The following is a 13,067-nucleotide window of genomic DNA, read 5'->3' on the forward strand; positions in this document are numbered from 1 at the left end:
ATGTGCAAAAAGCCAGTGTTTTGGTTGGCAGTAATCTCAAGAGTATGTGACACTGTAGTCACCATTGTACCTAGTTCTGTTACAATCCTCAGATGGTGCTATTGTTAAATGAGAAACAGTAACAAGAGGACCCTGGATATTAGAGGACATTACGTCTGTTCACAGGAATGACAGATGAGACAAAAGCAGAAAGAATATCTACATTAAAGCTGAACAGCAAGATGTCCCAACTTCAAATAAGCACCCTGTTCTCTATGTAACATTTAGGCACATCCTGTTTACAGTGGGGGAGTAGGACTCATTGTATAGCTCAATGTGCTGGATGCTTTTTCAGTGCTATACAATTCTACAAGCCACAAAAGTGTGGAGTTTTGAGCTGCAGTTTAATGCTTATTCAATTCAATCTCAGCCATTCCTGTTTGCAAACTGGAGATTTCCACTGCAGCCGGGTGCTGCAGGCGTTTTCCAAACCAAAGACCAGAAATAATCCCGAACTGCCAAAAAACACTGAAAACTAAAGCCATTCAATCCAGCAGTGTTAATAGGGTCACACTCCTTCCAAGAATATGAAGTTCAGCTGAGATTGAATTTACAACAAAATGCAAATATTACGAATCTGAAAAATTAGGATCTAAAAAAACAAGAAAGAAAATAATTTGCTTCTGCCCTCAGGGAGAGTGAAGGTACATCCAAGATATCCATATATATCCATAAGTACCAGAGCCAAACAATTTGCAGACCATCATAATTTGAGGTTGCAAAGATGGATTAGCCCCTATGGAACATAGTCCAGCAAGAGGCAGCAGATTCAAATGAGGGAAGAGGGTGGGGGAAATCAGAAAAGAGAACTGGAGATTCTTTAAAAGGAAAACATGACCTATGTAATGGAAAAAATGCCTTGCAACTTAAAAACTTCAAAGGAGTTGGTGTTTTCTGGTGGTCGTTCAGTTAACACCACTTACCTGTAGGATGGCACCATAAACACGAAGCAGAACTTGGCGAGGCTCATCCCCTACGCTCAGCACATGGTCCGGCAGTGAACAGAGGTACAAAAGGTTACTGAGACCGCCACTAGAGAGTGAAAGAGAGAGAAAGGGGTCATGTTGCGAGATATAGAGAATGTCAGCCATTTGTAACAGCTTTTCTGAGGTTTCATTAACATGTCACACTCTATACAGCAGCAAATTTACTTGCTACCAGGTATAGTAGGATGGTGTCTATGCTGTGCCAACCATCCAAATTTACAAGTTCAAATTGCACTGTGGCAGTTTACAAATCTGAATTCAGTTAATTAATTAAAATCAGGAATAAAAATCTAACATGATAGCCAAGAACTGTCATATTCAAAATTAAATTGCGTTCCACGAATGTCTTCAATGAAGGCAGAGCTCAGCACGTGAGTGCAAAAATGATACTTCAGCATTTACAACCACCTTCAGCCAATCTGATTCACTGCACGTGATATCAAGAAACAGCTGAGCACACTGGATACCACAAAGGCTATGGGCCTCAACAACACAACAGCTGCTGTGCTGAAAGTGTGTGTTTCACAACTAGCCACACCTCTAGCCAAGCTATTTTAGGACAGCTAAAACACTTGCATTTATCTGTTTTAAAGTGGAAAATCAGTTATGTTCTGCTCATAAAATGTAAGTCAAATCCATTCCATCCAATTTCCACCCCATAAGTCTACTCCATCAGCAAAGCAATGGATGATATAGTTGACAGTGCTATCAAGTGGCACTTGCTCACCAATAATCTGCTTGGGTTCTGCCACATAACCTTGGTCCAACCATGGACAAAGAGAGCTGGATTCCAGAGGTGAAATTCCATTTTTAACTCCCTCCATCTTGCTTCATTTTAACCACATCAACATTATTCCTTCCTCCCTCAATTCTTCTTGCATGCAAACATTATTAATTGCCTCAACTACTCCTCGTGTAGGATGTTCAGAATTGTTCACAAATGTGGCCTAATCAAATTTCTATGCAAATGTAACAAGTTAAATTCTCCCTTAAAGAAAAATAAACCTCAGTGATTTGTTCACTTTTTCTAAAAAAAAAGAAAATGCCCTTAATTGTGCTTTTAGTGATTTGTGCATTTAAACCTCAAAACCCTTTTGGGTGGCACGATAGCACAGTGGGTAGCACTGCTACCTTGCAGCACCAGGGTCCCAGGTTCAATTCCTGACTTGGATCACGGTTTGTGTGGAGTCTGCATGTTCTCCCTGTGTCTGCGTGGGTTTCCTCCGAGTGCTCTGATTTCCTCCCAGTCTGAAAACTGTGCTGATTAGGTGCAGTGACCCAAACAGGTGTCAGAGTGTGGCGACTAGTGGAATTTCACAGTAACTTCATTGCAGTGTTAAGGTTAGCCTTACTTGTGACTAATAAATTAACTTTACTTTGCTTTTCTACCTCATTTACTGCCTTCTAAAATATACCACTGCATACATAATCTATGAAATTAATTTTCTGGTAACATGCACCCTCTGAAAGCTTATTAATATCATGATGTATTTTGTCACAGTACTCCTCAGTATTACTTACACTCTCAATTTGGTGTCGTCTGCAAATTTTCTTTCTATAAATGGGTACTCAATACTGCTAACACTGCTAACTTTACCCTTAGCAACAATTTGTTTAAGCCAACCTCTGCATTCTTGCACTATGTCCCCATTTATAATCAGAAAATGCCACGCGTCTTTATTGACACCCCAGTGCATTACTGAAGCAGAGTTCAGTGTAGGAGGGCCATCTTTCGGATCAAAGGTTAATCCGAGGCTCCGTCTGCCCTTTCAGGTGGATACAAAACGCCCCAAAGCACTAATTCAAAGTTATGACTGGAATTTTACAGCCTTGTCCGCCAGGCAGGCGAGGCTCGCAGAACGAAATTCTCCATTGGGCTCCGGCGGGAATTTACGAGCCTTGCTCAAGCGAGGTCGTAAAATTCCAGGCATGGAGTTAATCCCAGTGCCCTGGCCAATATGTGTCCCTCATTGCCAAAAAATCAGATTATCATTGCATTGTTGCATGGGAGTTACAAAATGGACCTAGTCTCTCTATTCATCCACACTGTATCACCTTCTAATGAACAATAACCATGTAGCAGTTTCTTTATTTCTTTTACATTAATGTATGTAGACTACTTGTAGTGTGTCCTTGTGCATGGAATTTGTCAGGTGGTAGAAGATGGAACATGGAGATGAAAGGAAACCTGAGACATCAAAATAACTGCATTGTGGGCATCGAGAAAGGCATGATGGTTATTTAAGCCAAGACAGTCTTGCCAGAATCTACAAGTTTTGCAAACTGAATTAGCCCACAGAAGTGCTTGCATCCCTCATTAGGGCTAAAAAAAAAAAAGCCTCCTTCTCTGCTTTGGAGATTGGTAACAGTATTAGAGATAACAAAATTGAGTAAAAAGCTGGTTTTCTTAACTTCGAGTGTGGCCTTGGGATTCCTGCAAGGGGAACCAGCCAGAACACCTAGAGAAGCAGCTTTGAATCCACTGACTTGTATTGGGAAAGGACTGCGAGGTAAATACAGACCAACTAAACGGGCTAGAAACAGGGTTTACCTTAAGTGGCACAAGATCAGAGCCTAAAAAGAACGATAAAAGAGCACACAAAGATATTGTTGCTGCAGTGGCTAGTGACCTGGTTACAGAAGGCTCACTGGTGGACTGACCACTGATGGACTCAGCTTGCAGGGAAACTAAGCAACCGCTATTATTGTAAATATATGCCATTGCTTTGTGGTTTAGTAAATATGTACCACATTTAATGGAACGATCTCCAAGTTTGTGTGCATCAATATCCAGAGTAAAGGCTAGAACTTTTATTCCAGGTAGAGGATCTTGCAACACCTTTCAAGCTGTTTTTTCCATTGTTATAGCTTTCCATTCCCTGCTTATTAATAAATTGCCTCAGTAATTCATATCATATTCCATCACCTCTCTTCCATTCAACTAACATAGTGCAGCATTTTATAGTTCCCTTTATGTTTGTGCTAATGCCAGTGGGTCCCTGGTACCCACACTGCAACCAAAGTGGAACCGTAGGGTAATCCACTTCCATATCGTCTAACCTAACCAACATTCATCCATCCCAATTGCTTCTTGTTCAACCACCAATTTTAATTATGCTTTACATTTCCTTGAGTCGCGTGCCCGAATACTTTCAAAGCTGCTTATGTGACTTTTCTTTTTAAATTCTAATGAAGATTACACTGCCCGCAAGGGTGGTGGGCGCATTTTCAAAAGAAATTTCAAATAGGAACTAAATATACACTTAAATAGGACTGTGGGAAAAGGCTTAGGCACTCTTCCAAAGAGCTAGAACAGGTATAATGGTCCAAAAGGCCTCCTAATTTTCATAGTTGTTTCTCTCTCTATGGATGCCACTAGATTTGTTGAGTTTATCCAGTATTTCCTGTTTTAATAAATATATGCACTGTTTCTCTTGGATAGAGACAAAAGATCCCCTGGAGCTACTGGAAGAACAGCAAAGTGTTCCTATTTAATAAAAAGTAAATCACTGGCTCTGAAAGACATGCTGGTTAGATGCATTGACCACAACAGGCGCCGAAGTATGGCAACAAGGGGAATTTCACAGTAACTTCATTGCAGTGTAATGTGACTAATAAATAAACTTTATATACTTCATAAAGTTTTATGGAATGGCCCCATGTCATGAAAAAAAATCACTTCATAAATGCAAGTTATTGCTCCTTTCATGTAGTCTGCTAACCTTTAAAATATCCTTTTAAATTCTTCTCATTTCCTGTACATTATCCAGTGAGCTTTTCGTGGAAAGCACCGCTATGTGCATATTCTGGGAGAGTTGGAACAAACTGTCATTGCTCAGGGTAACAACTAGAGTGGAAGTCAGTTGCCTTTTCAAAGTTTTCTGAGCCTGTGTATTTTAGTTAGTTAGTTCCCACCAGGCTGTACCCAAGGAAAATGCTATGCAGAGGATATCTTGGGTTGTATAGTATTAGGCTGGAGAACTGTCACAGGAAGTGGGAACAGAGGTGATGTACTGAACACATCGTACAGATGAAGCCCAAAGAACAGAAATTTAGCCAACACCAAGGCAGCATGTGGCACATGGGGCAGCATAGTGCACAGCAGTTAGCACTGCTGCCTCACAATGCCAAGGATTGGGCTCAATTCCAGCCTTGGGTGACTGTGTGGAGCTTGCGTGTTCTCCCCGTGTCTGAGAGAGTTTCCTCCGGGTGCTCCAGCTTCCAAAGTTGTGCAGGTTAGGCGAATTCGCCGTTGTAAATTGCCCGTTAGTGTCCAAAGAGGTTAAGGGGATTAGTGGGGTAAATGTGTGGGATTAAGGGGATAGATGCTCATTACACCATGAGCAAACCAATCTCCCTAGAACTGTCTTTCTCACGAGAGTTTACAATCTCTATGCTCAGAAGACAAATTGCTCTGAAATGATGCTACCATTCTTATGTTTTCAACAAGGATTCACCTCCAGGGTTCAATCTCTCCTTCCACTGTTTGTTTCCTCTGGACCTCTGTATACCCAAGCTGCTTCTTCCATGCGTGCACTCTTATTTGGATGTACCAAGCAGAACACCACTAATCCAAATGCCTGCAGTAAGGAATCATTAAAAAAAGAGACAGTGAAGACTCGATCGGAAGAACAGCCTCCTTTTGCACTATAGGAATTCTATGAATTGCAATTCCCAGTAGGCCTTGGGGCCTCTATGCGGACGCCAAAGGTAGAATGGACGCATATGTGCATATGGAGATTTTCTAATTCCAGGCCAGGCAATGGCCCTGTGCCCTTATTTTTTTAATTGTTTCAGCCGAGGAACCGGCCCTGCACCTACACAAAAAGAAAAGTGAAACAGTACGAGGTCAGGTGACCTGGAAAAAGAGCACTAATCCAACGTAGTGTCAAGGTGTGGAGTTGCCGGCATTGGACTGGAGTAGGCACAGTAAGTAGTCTCACAACACCAGGTTAAAGTCCAACAGGTTTATTTGGTAGCACAATCTTATGGAGCAACACTCCAAAAGCTTGTGCTACCAAATAAATCTGTTGGACTTTAACGTGGTGCTGTGAGACTACTTACTGTAATGCCAAGGGACAGGACAGGTGGGAGTAGGGAGAGTGTCTCAAGCCAAGCAGGAGGACCCAAACCAGGGAGTGTGACAGAAAGAAGTTGCAGAAGGAAGTCCAAGTTAAGGGACAAGGCACATGAATCTGAAACTGGCCCTGTTAAAGTTAAAAGTAAAGAGCAGAGATTAAAAAAGAGAAAGCTACGGGAGACAGAATGGGTTTTGGAGAAATCAGAAAATCCGAGGAGGTAGCTGAAAGTTGATGATTCCTTACTGCACGCATTTGGAGTAGTGGTGTTCTGTTTGGCACATGCAAATAAGAGTGCACGCATGGAAGCAGCAGCTTGGGTATACACAGAGGTCCAGAGGAAAGGAACAGTGGAAGGAGAGATTGAACCCTGGAGCTGAATCCTTGTTGAAGACATCAGAACGGTAGCATCATTTCAGAGCAATTTGTTTTCTGAGCATGGAGATTGTAAACTCTCGTGAGAAAGACAGTTTTAGGGAGATTGGTTTGCTCATGGTGTAATGAGCACCTGGGGAGGTTGATGAGAAATCCATGGAATCTGATTTAATGGCATCTGTCACTTGTTTTGAAGTGTGAGGTTTGCATGATCGACCTACTTACCCTGAATATTGGAGTAAAAACTAGATTTTGTAAATGGTCTTAACTTTACAATTTTTTTTATGCATCATGAAGTGAGATTTGACCCATTTACTGATGTTTGTATTGAAATTTTCCCAACTTTTTTGTCCAATGTAACGTAGTTCCTTTTTCTCATTTAATAAAAGTTTTATTCTATTAAAAAGTACACCAGCAGACTCCTGTGCATGTGTTCGCAAACTGCCCTCCATGATTTCTAAAAAAAAAAGTTAGGATCCATCAAGTCAGGTTTCACTCGGGATCTGATTTGCCCAGCTGGGGCCCATAACAATATGAAAATAATATCACAAAAATTCAAAATTTATCCTTAAAAGCATCAGATCAAGCCAGATATTATGTGGCAAGATACTCATCTGCAGCCCAAAGTTGAAGAATGTGTAAGTTTGCAGCCTGGCACTTTGACAACTTCATCTCCAATGTGTTTACTAAACAAAAATAAGTGTGGCATTACTCACAATATGGGTACAGAAACTGGGACATACCAATTTTAAAAAAAATATCAGGGAAGCTACATTGATTTATCATTCTCATGATGTGAGCATTAGCAACAAGGCCAACATTTATTGATCATTCAAACCACTGCAGTGTTGTAGTTTGATATAATGGATCTTATTCAGTCACTTCAGAGGAGCAGTCGAGAGTCAACCATGTTAGCTTGGGACGAGAGTCACATATAGGCCAACAGATGGTCAGAGCAGTGAACTAATCTTTCTTGACAATCTGACAACTTCATGGTCACTTATTGAGACCAGCATTTTGTTACTCTATATCTTTATTTTTAATTTCTTCCATCATTTCAGTTGTCCATTTGTCTAAATCTTGCTTTCCATCTGCACCCCACTGGGGCCTTCTGCCACATGCCTTTGACACTCTGCAACTTTGTTTTGCCATTTACACATTCCAATCTCCTAATTTAAGCTATTAGCACCACCATTTACATTCTTTGCCTTTTTGTCTATGACATTTTGGTCAATTACACAAAGCCCCAACTTGATTCAGTTGGTATCAGCTGCTAATCAGACACCAGAAACTGTAAAATTGTATAGGCCATGACCAAAAAGACACTTTCCTTGACCAGCTGGAATTCTTCCATAACAGCATCTTGGTAAAGTTCTTACAATATTAATCTCATCCTATTTTCTTTACTCTTTGTCAAGAGCTGAAGACAATCCAGACTTGAAATGTTGACTCTATTCTCTCTCCACAAATACTGTCAGAGGTTTTCCAGCATTTTCTGTTTTTGTGTCAGATTCCAGCATCCACAGTATTTTGCTTTTATTTTATTCTCAGGTTGTTTAACCGAATTCAAATTCACAAACTCCCATGATGTTCTCTGGATTATTAATTCAGTATCAATACATTACTGTTCTCCAAATAATGTGGTTTTACAATGTACTAAAGGACAGCCAGTTTGTATTTAATCAGATCATCTTTTTGCGAGTGTTTTCAGGTGAGTAAAGCCTTTGCAAATGCCATTTAAAGCAAGATCAGCTAGCTCAGTACAGAACTGATCAAGCTTAACATTAATACCACATTGAATGGTACCTTTATTCAGACCTCACTGTGTTCTGTAGGGCTGAAAAGCATGGAGCTTGGGGAACACAAGCTCTGCCAACAATAGTCAACCCACACTGCTGGAATTTAAATCAAATACAGTTAGATGCCCCCAGTAGGCACATCCAGCAATTACCAAGCTTAAATCAGTCCTGGTACGTGTTGGAAAAGCTTTCATATGCACATTATTATGCAAGAACCTTCAATGAGCACCTCCTTTCACCAGCAGTCGCAGGCCTGTTACTATCAGTGCCATCACTGTATCTACTCCCCAAACACCACCAGCTTTTGGCAAGGTAGAATGCAGGACTATCACATTTTACCATTTCTGTATAGAATTACACACATCTAGTGTTCTACCATGCGGAACTTGAGTGACAACACCAACAGGGGAACGGAAACTGTTTTTGTGCAAATATACTTGGCATTCTGAAAATCCTCACCACTGCACAGGTGCAATAAACAATGAAGGTTGGGGTAGTGCTTGTAAACATATAAACTAGATGCATGAATAGACCATTCAGCCCTTGGAGCCTGCTCTGCCATTCATCTTCATCATGGCTGATCATCGAATTCAATATCCTGATCCCTCCTTCCTCCCATATCCCTTGATCCCTTTAGCCCCAAGAGCTGTATCTAATTTCTTCTTGAAATCTCACAACCTTTTGGCCTCATCTATATTCTGTGGTAGTGAATTCCACACATTCACCATTTTCTGGAAGAAATTTCTCCTCACCTCAGTTCTTAAAAGGTTTACCCCTTAGTGTAACAACCAGTGCTGACACAATAAACAAGAAGAAAACAAATCAAACTTCCAAGATTTACTCCTCACCCTAGTCCTGAACTGGCATCTTTGTCCAGTCTGGTTTCCTTGTCCAAGCTCACCTTCCAGTTAAATACTGATACCAAAGCTACTGTCTTCAGTCCCTGCCATAAACTCCACTTCCTCGCAATTGTTTGATGCCAAATCAGACTGATCTTAACCTTGATATATTAAGAAGTCTCACAATACTAGGTTAAAGTCCAACAGATTTATTTTGAATCACAAGCTTTCAGAATGCTGCTCCTTCATCACTCTACTCACCTGATAAATGAGCAGCACTCCAAAAGCTCATGATTCAAAATAATCCTGTTGGACTTTAACCTAGTGTTGGGACTTCTTACTGTGCCCATCCCAGTCCAATGCTGCCATCTTCACATCATGGATATCATATCTGACTGAAACAAACTTCTGATCACATTTCCAGGCCACCACTCTGCCTAGTTTGGTCTTTATAACACTGCCTGACTCTACCCCAACTCAGTTCATCTGCTGCTGAAATCCTTATCCATGTCTTTGTTACCTCCAGACCTGACTTTTTCAATGTATTCCTGGCCAACTCCAGGTTTCTAGCATCCATAAACTAGGTTTTTTGGCATGCTGCTGCCAGAGGCTTAAGTGACGTCAATCCCTGTGCTTGCTGATCTAGTGACTGCTAATTAAACATCACCTCAATTTTAAAATTCTCATTCTTGTTTACGAGCTCCTTCCCCAATCTCCTTCAGCCCCACAATCTTCTGTAATATCTGCACTTCTCCAATTCCGGCATTGTGAGCATTCTTGATTTTATTCACCCCACCATTTGATGTCTTCAGCTGTCATGGTTCAGTGCTCTGGAATTGTCCTCCCCAAACCTCTGCATCCCTCTTCCCACTTTTTAGAAATTTGAAACCTCTCTCTTAAACTAACTGTTTAGTCATCCATTATTATGTCTTAGAAGGTTTGGTGTCATATTTTATTTTATACCACTCCTGTAATGCATCATGAGATGCAATGTTAAAGATGCTATTTAAGTGCACATGTTGTTGGAGGAATTCCACCATAATTATATACAATCAGCCTGCAACCATCCTATTTACAATACTGACAATCAATGCTGTGGTGGCGGTGGGAATTCTTAGTTGTTCATTTGCTTTCTCTAAAATAACCTTTTTAGATGACAGTGATGGATTTAAAAAACTCAAAGCTCCTGCACTAATAAACCAGACATAAAGAAACCAAAACTCCTCACAGCAAAGCAACCGAATGAATGAATGCCCAAGGACTACATTAAAAAGAATGGTTTCTCGGTGTTACTGGAGTTTCACCAGCAGCCAAGCTTCTTCATCAATTGATGCTATTATCAGATTAAAGACCCACTGCTGAACATCAATATAGCATGATTTCAGGTAACCACCCCAAAATCCCCAATAAACTCCAACCTGTAACTTATTACAAGCATCTGTTATTCATCAGACAGCTATTTTCCCTCAAGACTTAAAAAACCTGCTGCACTACAAATTAAAATGTAAACAGCCTGAGTCACAAGGTCCTAAGTTCAAGACCCACACGAGGACTTGAGCAAATAAAATGAATGCATACTCCAGTGAACTACAGAGAGAGTGTTGTGCTGCTGATGTGCCATCTTGGGGCTAATATATTAAACTGAGGCCCCATTTGTCTGCTGGCTTGAATGTAAAAGATCACATGGCACCATTCTGAACAGGAGGGGAGTTGGCCCCATAACAGAGACAGAAAATGCTGGAAAAACACAGCGGGTCTGGTAGCATCTGTGAAGAGAGAAACAGAGTTAACGTTTAGAGTCCAAATGACACTTCTTCAGCTATGAATCTGATGGAGAGATCTGACATGTCACAGACACAAACAACAGGAGGGGTAATGATGGTGTGAATGACTAAGTCAGCTGTTAATAGTGGCTTAAAGTTACAGATTGACCCTTATAGGAGTAGGGAGTTGGAAGAAATATCAAAATGGAGGGCAGAGTTCACGGTCTGAAGCGGTAGAACTGAATGAGTTAAAAAACTTCAATTCTCTTGTCCATCCCGGTCCTTCATTTTTGCCCCACTTGCTCCATTCTCTCCAACTGTATCAAAGCCATCACATTCCCAGCTCTCTTCAAATCCAAAAAGAGTTCCACAGACCTGAAATGATGGTGGAATCCTCCAAAAACATTTCGGTTCATAACTGCATGAATAATGGAGTGATCCATGCTGGTTTCTAAAGCGCATTCTGCATTGCAATCCTCCCACACACAAGATGCTTTCGAGGAGAGTTGGGAGTTTCATGCTGGAGTGGGGGTGGGGCATAAACACAGTGAAGCTGGCTTCAGAGCACTTGGGTGCCATTTCGCAAGGGAGCCCTGATCTCCCAGTGCACTGGGAGACCCCTTCCTGCACCTCATGGACATCTCCTCTCAACCCCCATCAAAATCAGTGGCATGTTCCCATCCCCGAGGCCCCCAGCGTGACCATCACACCAGGTCTCCGCTAGTGGAGACCAGTAATGATTCTCACCGTTATCTCACTGCGTCCAAAGGCCGGTGAATTCCATGCACTGAGAATTGAATGGGCTATGCTCAGTTAAAATGCTACTTTACATATGCCAATCAGATCCTTTCTGGGTACAACCAGAATCATGAAATCAGGAAGAGGCTGGGAGATTCACAAACTGTTTGGCACTGAGTGCGAAACAGGTTTTTAGACCCACACTATTCGCCAGGACCGGTGCAATCTACTGAGTCAGCGGACCACTCCCAGAATCTTTGTTCCTGGCTCCATATATGCTGTGGAGATGCCGGCGTTGGACTGGGGTGAACACAGTAAGAAGTCTCACAACACCAGGTTAAAGTCCAACAGGTTTATTTGGTAGCAAATACCATAAGCTTTCGGAGCGCTGCTCCTTCGTCAGATGGAGTGGAAATGTGCTCTCAGACAGTGCACAGAGACATATATGCTGCCAGACCTGCTGCAGTTTCCAGCATTTTCTCTTTTTATTTTAGATTTCCAGCATCCGCAATCTTGTGCTTTTATTTTAGAGTTAGCCCTCACATCCTGGTTAATGCTATTGCTCAACCAACATCACAAGAGATTATCTGGCCATTATGTTGATTTTTTTTGTAGTACAGCAGCTTTGACATTAATGACTGGGAGGAGCCTGCTACCAACGGTTCAAAATGGTGCCAACTGGTCCCTCAAACTTAATGTTTAAATCACAATGTCTTAGTGATGAGGCTGAGCAACAGCAGAGAAAGGAAAGGGAGCAGATCCTGCACTCTAGACCCCACTACCTTGTGGGACATCCTGCTCCCACGTGAAGACCTGTGTGTTGAGAATTGGTCTGTTCAGTCACAAGACCACCCATGGCAGAAACTCACAAACGAGTAGGTGTCATGCTTGATTTGAGAGAAAGCCGACGATGATGATCACACTGCTACTTGAGAGATTGTTGTGTGCAAATTGGCTGTTGTATTTCAGATATTTCTGGGTTAATCCCTTCAAATCAAGCTGCACTTCAGCGGAAACCATTTCAGTCTCTGCTCTGTCATGGCTGCCATCTCCCTGGGGAAAGAAGAGAGGGAGAGGAAATCGCAAATAAGCGAACATTGTACACCACATTGCCCATCATGTGAGCGAAGTATAAAGCAAGGGAAAGTGGAAACACAAACCAGGATGTCACGAACGGGGGACTTCACTGTAATTCACTGGTTGTAAATGCTGAGACATATAATCAAGGCTTCTGCTCTTAAAAACACCATAATCTTCACTTAGTTCACAGTAATTAATGCAGCTGGTTTTGTCCTGTAAGCCAGGGTGTGGCAAGAAAATTATCAGAGGTGACAGCAAGTTCAGGGACAGCATGAATCACCAATAAATTCATACAAGCACACAAATCAGGATCAGGAACAGGAGTAGGGCACTCTCCCCTGCCCCCCCCCAGCCTGCTCTGCCATTCAAG

The 13,067-nt window shown here is 41.7% G+C and overlaps 1 protein-coding gene across 1 annotated transcript in view; it reads right to left on the bottom strand.

Moving 5' to 3' along the window:
* The window catches only part of chkb (choline kinase beta), a 63,607-nt gene that overhangs the window by 40,102 nt on the left and 10,438 nt on the right, over window positions 1-13,067 (bottom strand). Inside the window, exon 2 of the mRNA XM_078235708.1 lies at window positions 963-1,071. Coding sequence (XP_078091834.1) covers window positions 963-1,071 — 109 coding nt within the window. The remainder of the gene's footprint in view (window positions 1-962; window positions 1,072-13,067) is intronic.

The sequence above is a fragment of the Mustelus asterias genome, chromosome 19 (genome assembly GCF_964213995.1).
Source record: "Mustelus asterias chromosome 19, sMusAst1.hap1.1, whole genome shotgun sequence".
Taxonomy (NCBI): domain Eukaryota; kingdom Metazoa; phylum Chordata; class Chondrichthyes; order Carcharhiniformes; family Triakidae; genus Mustelus; species Mustelus asterias.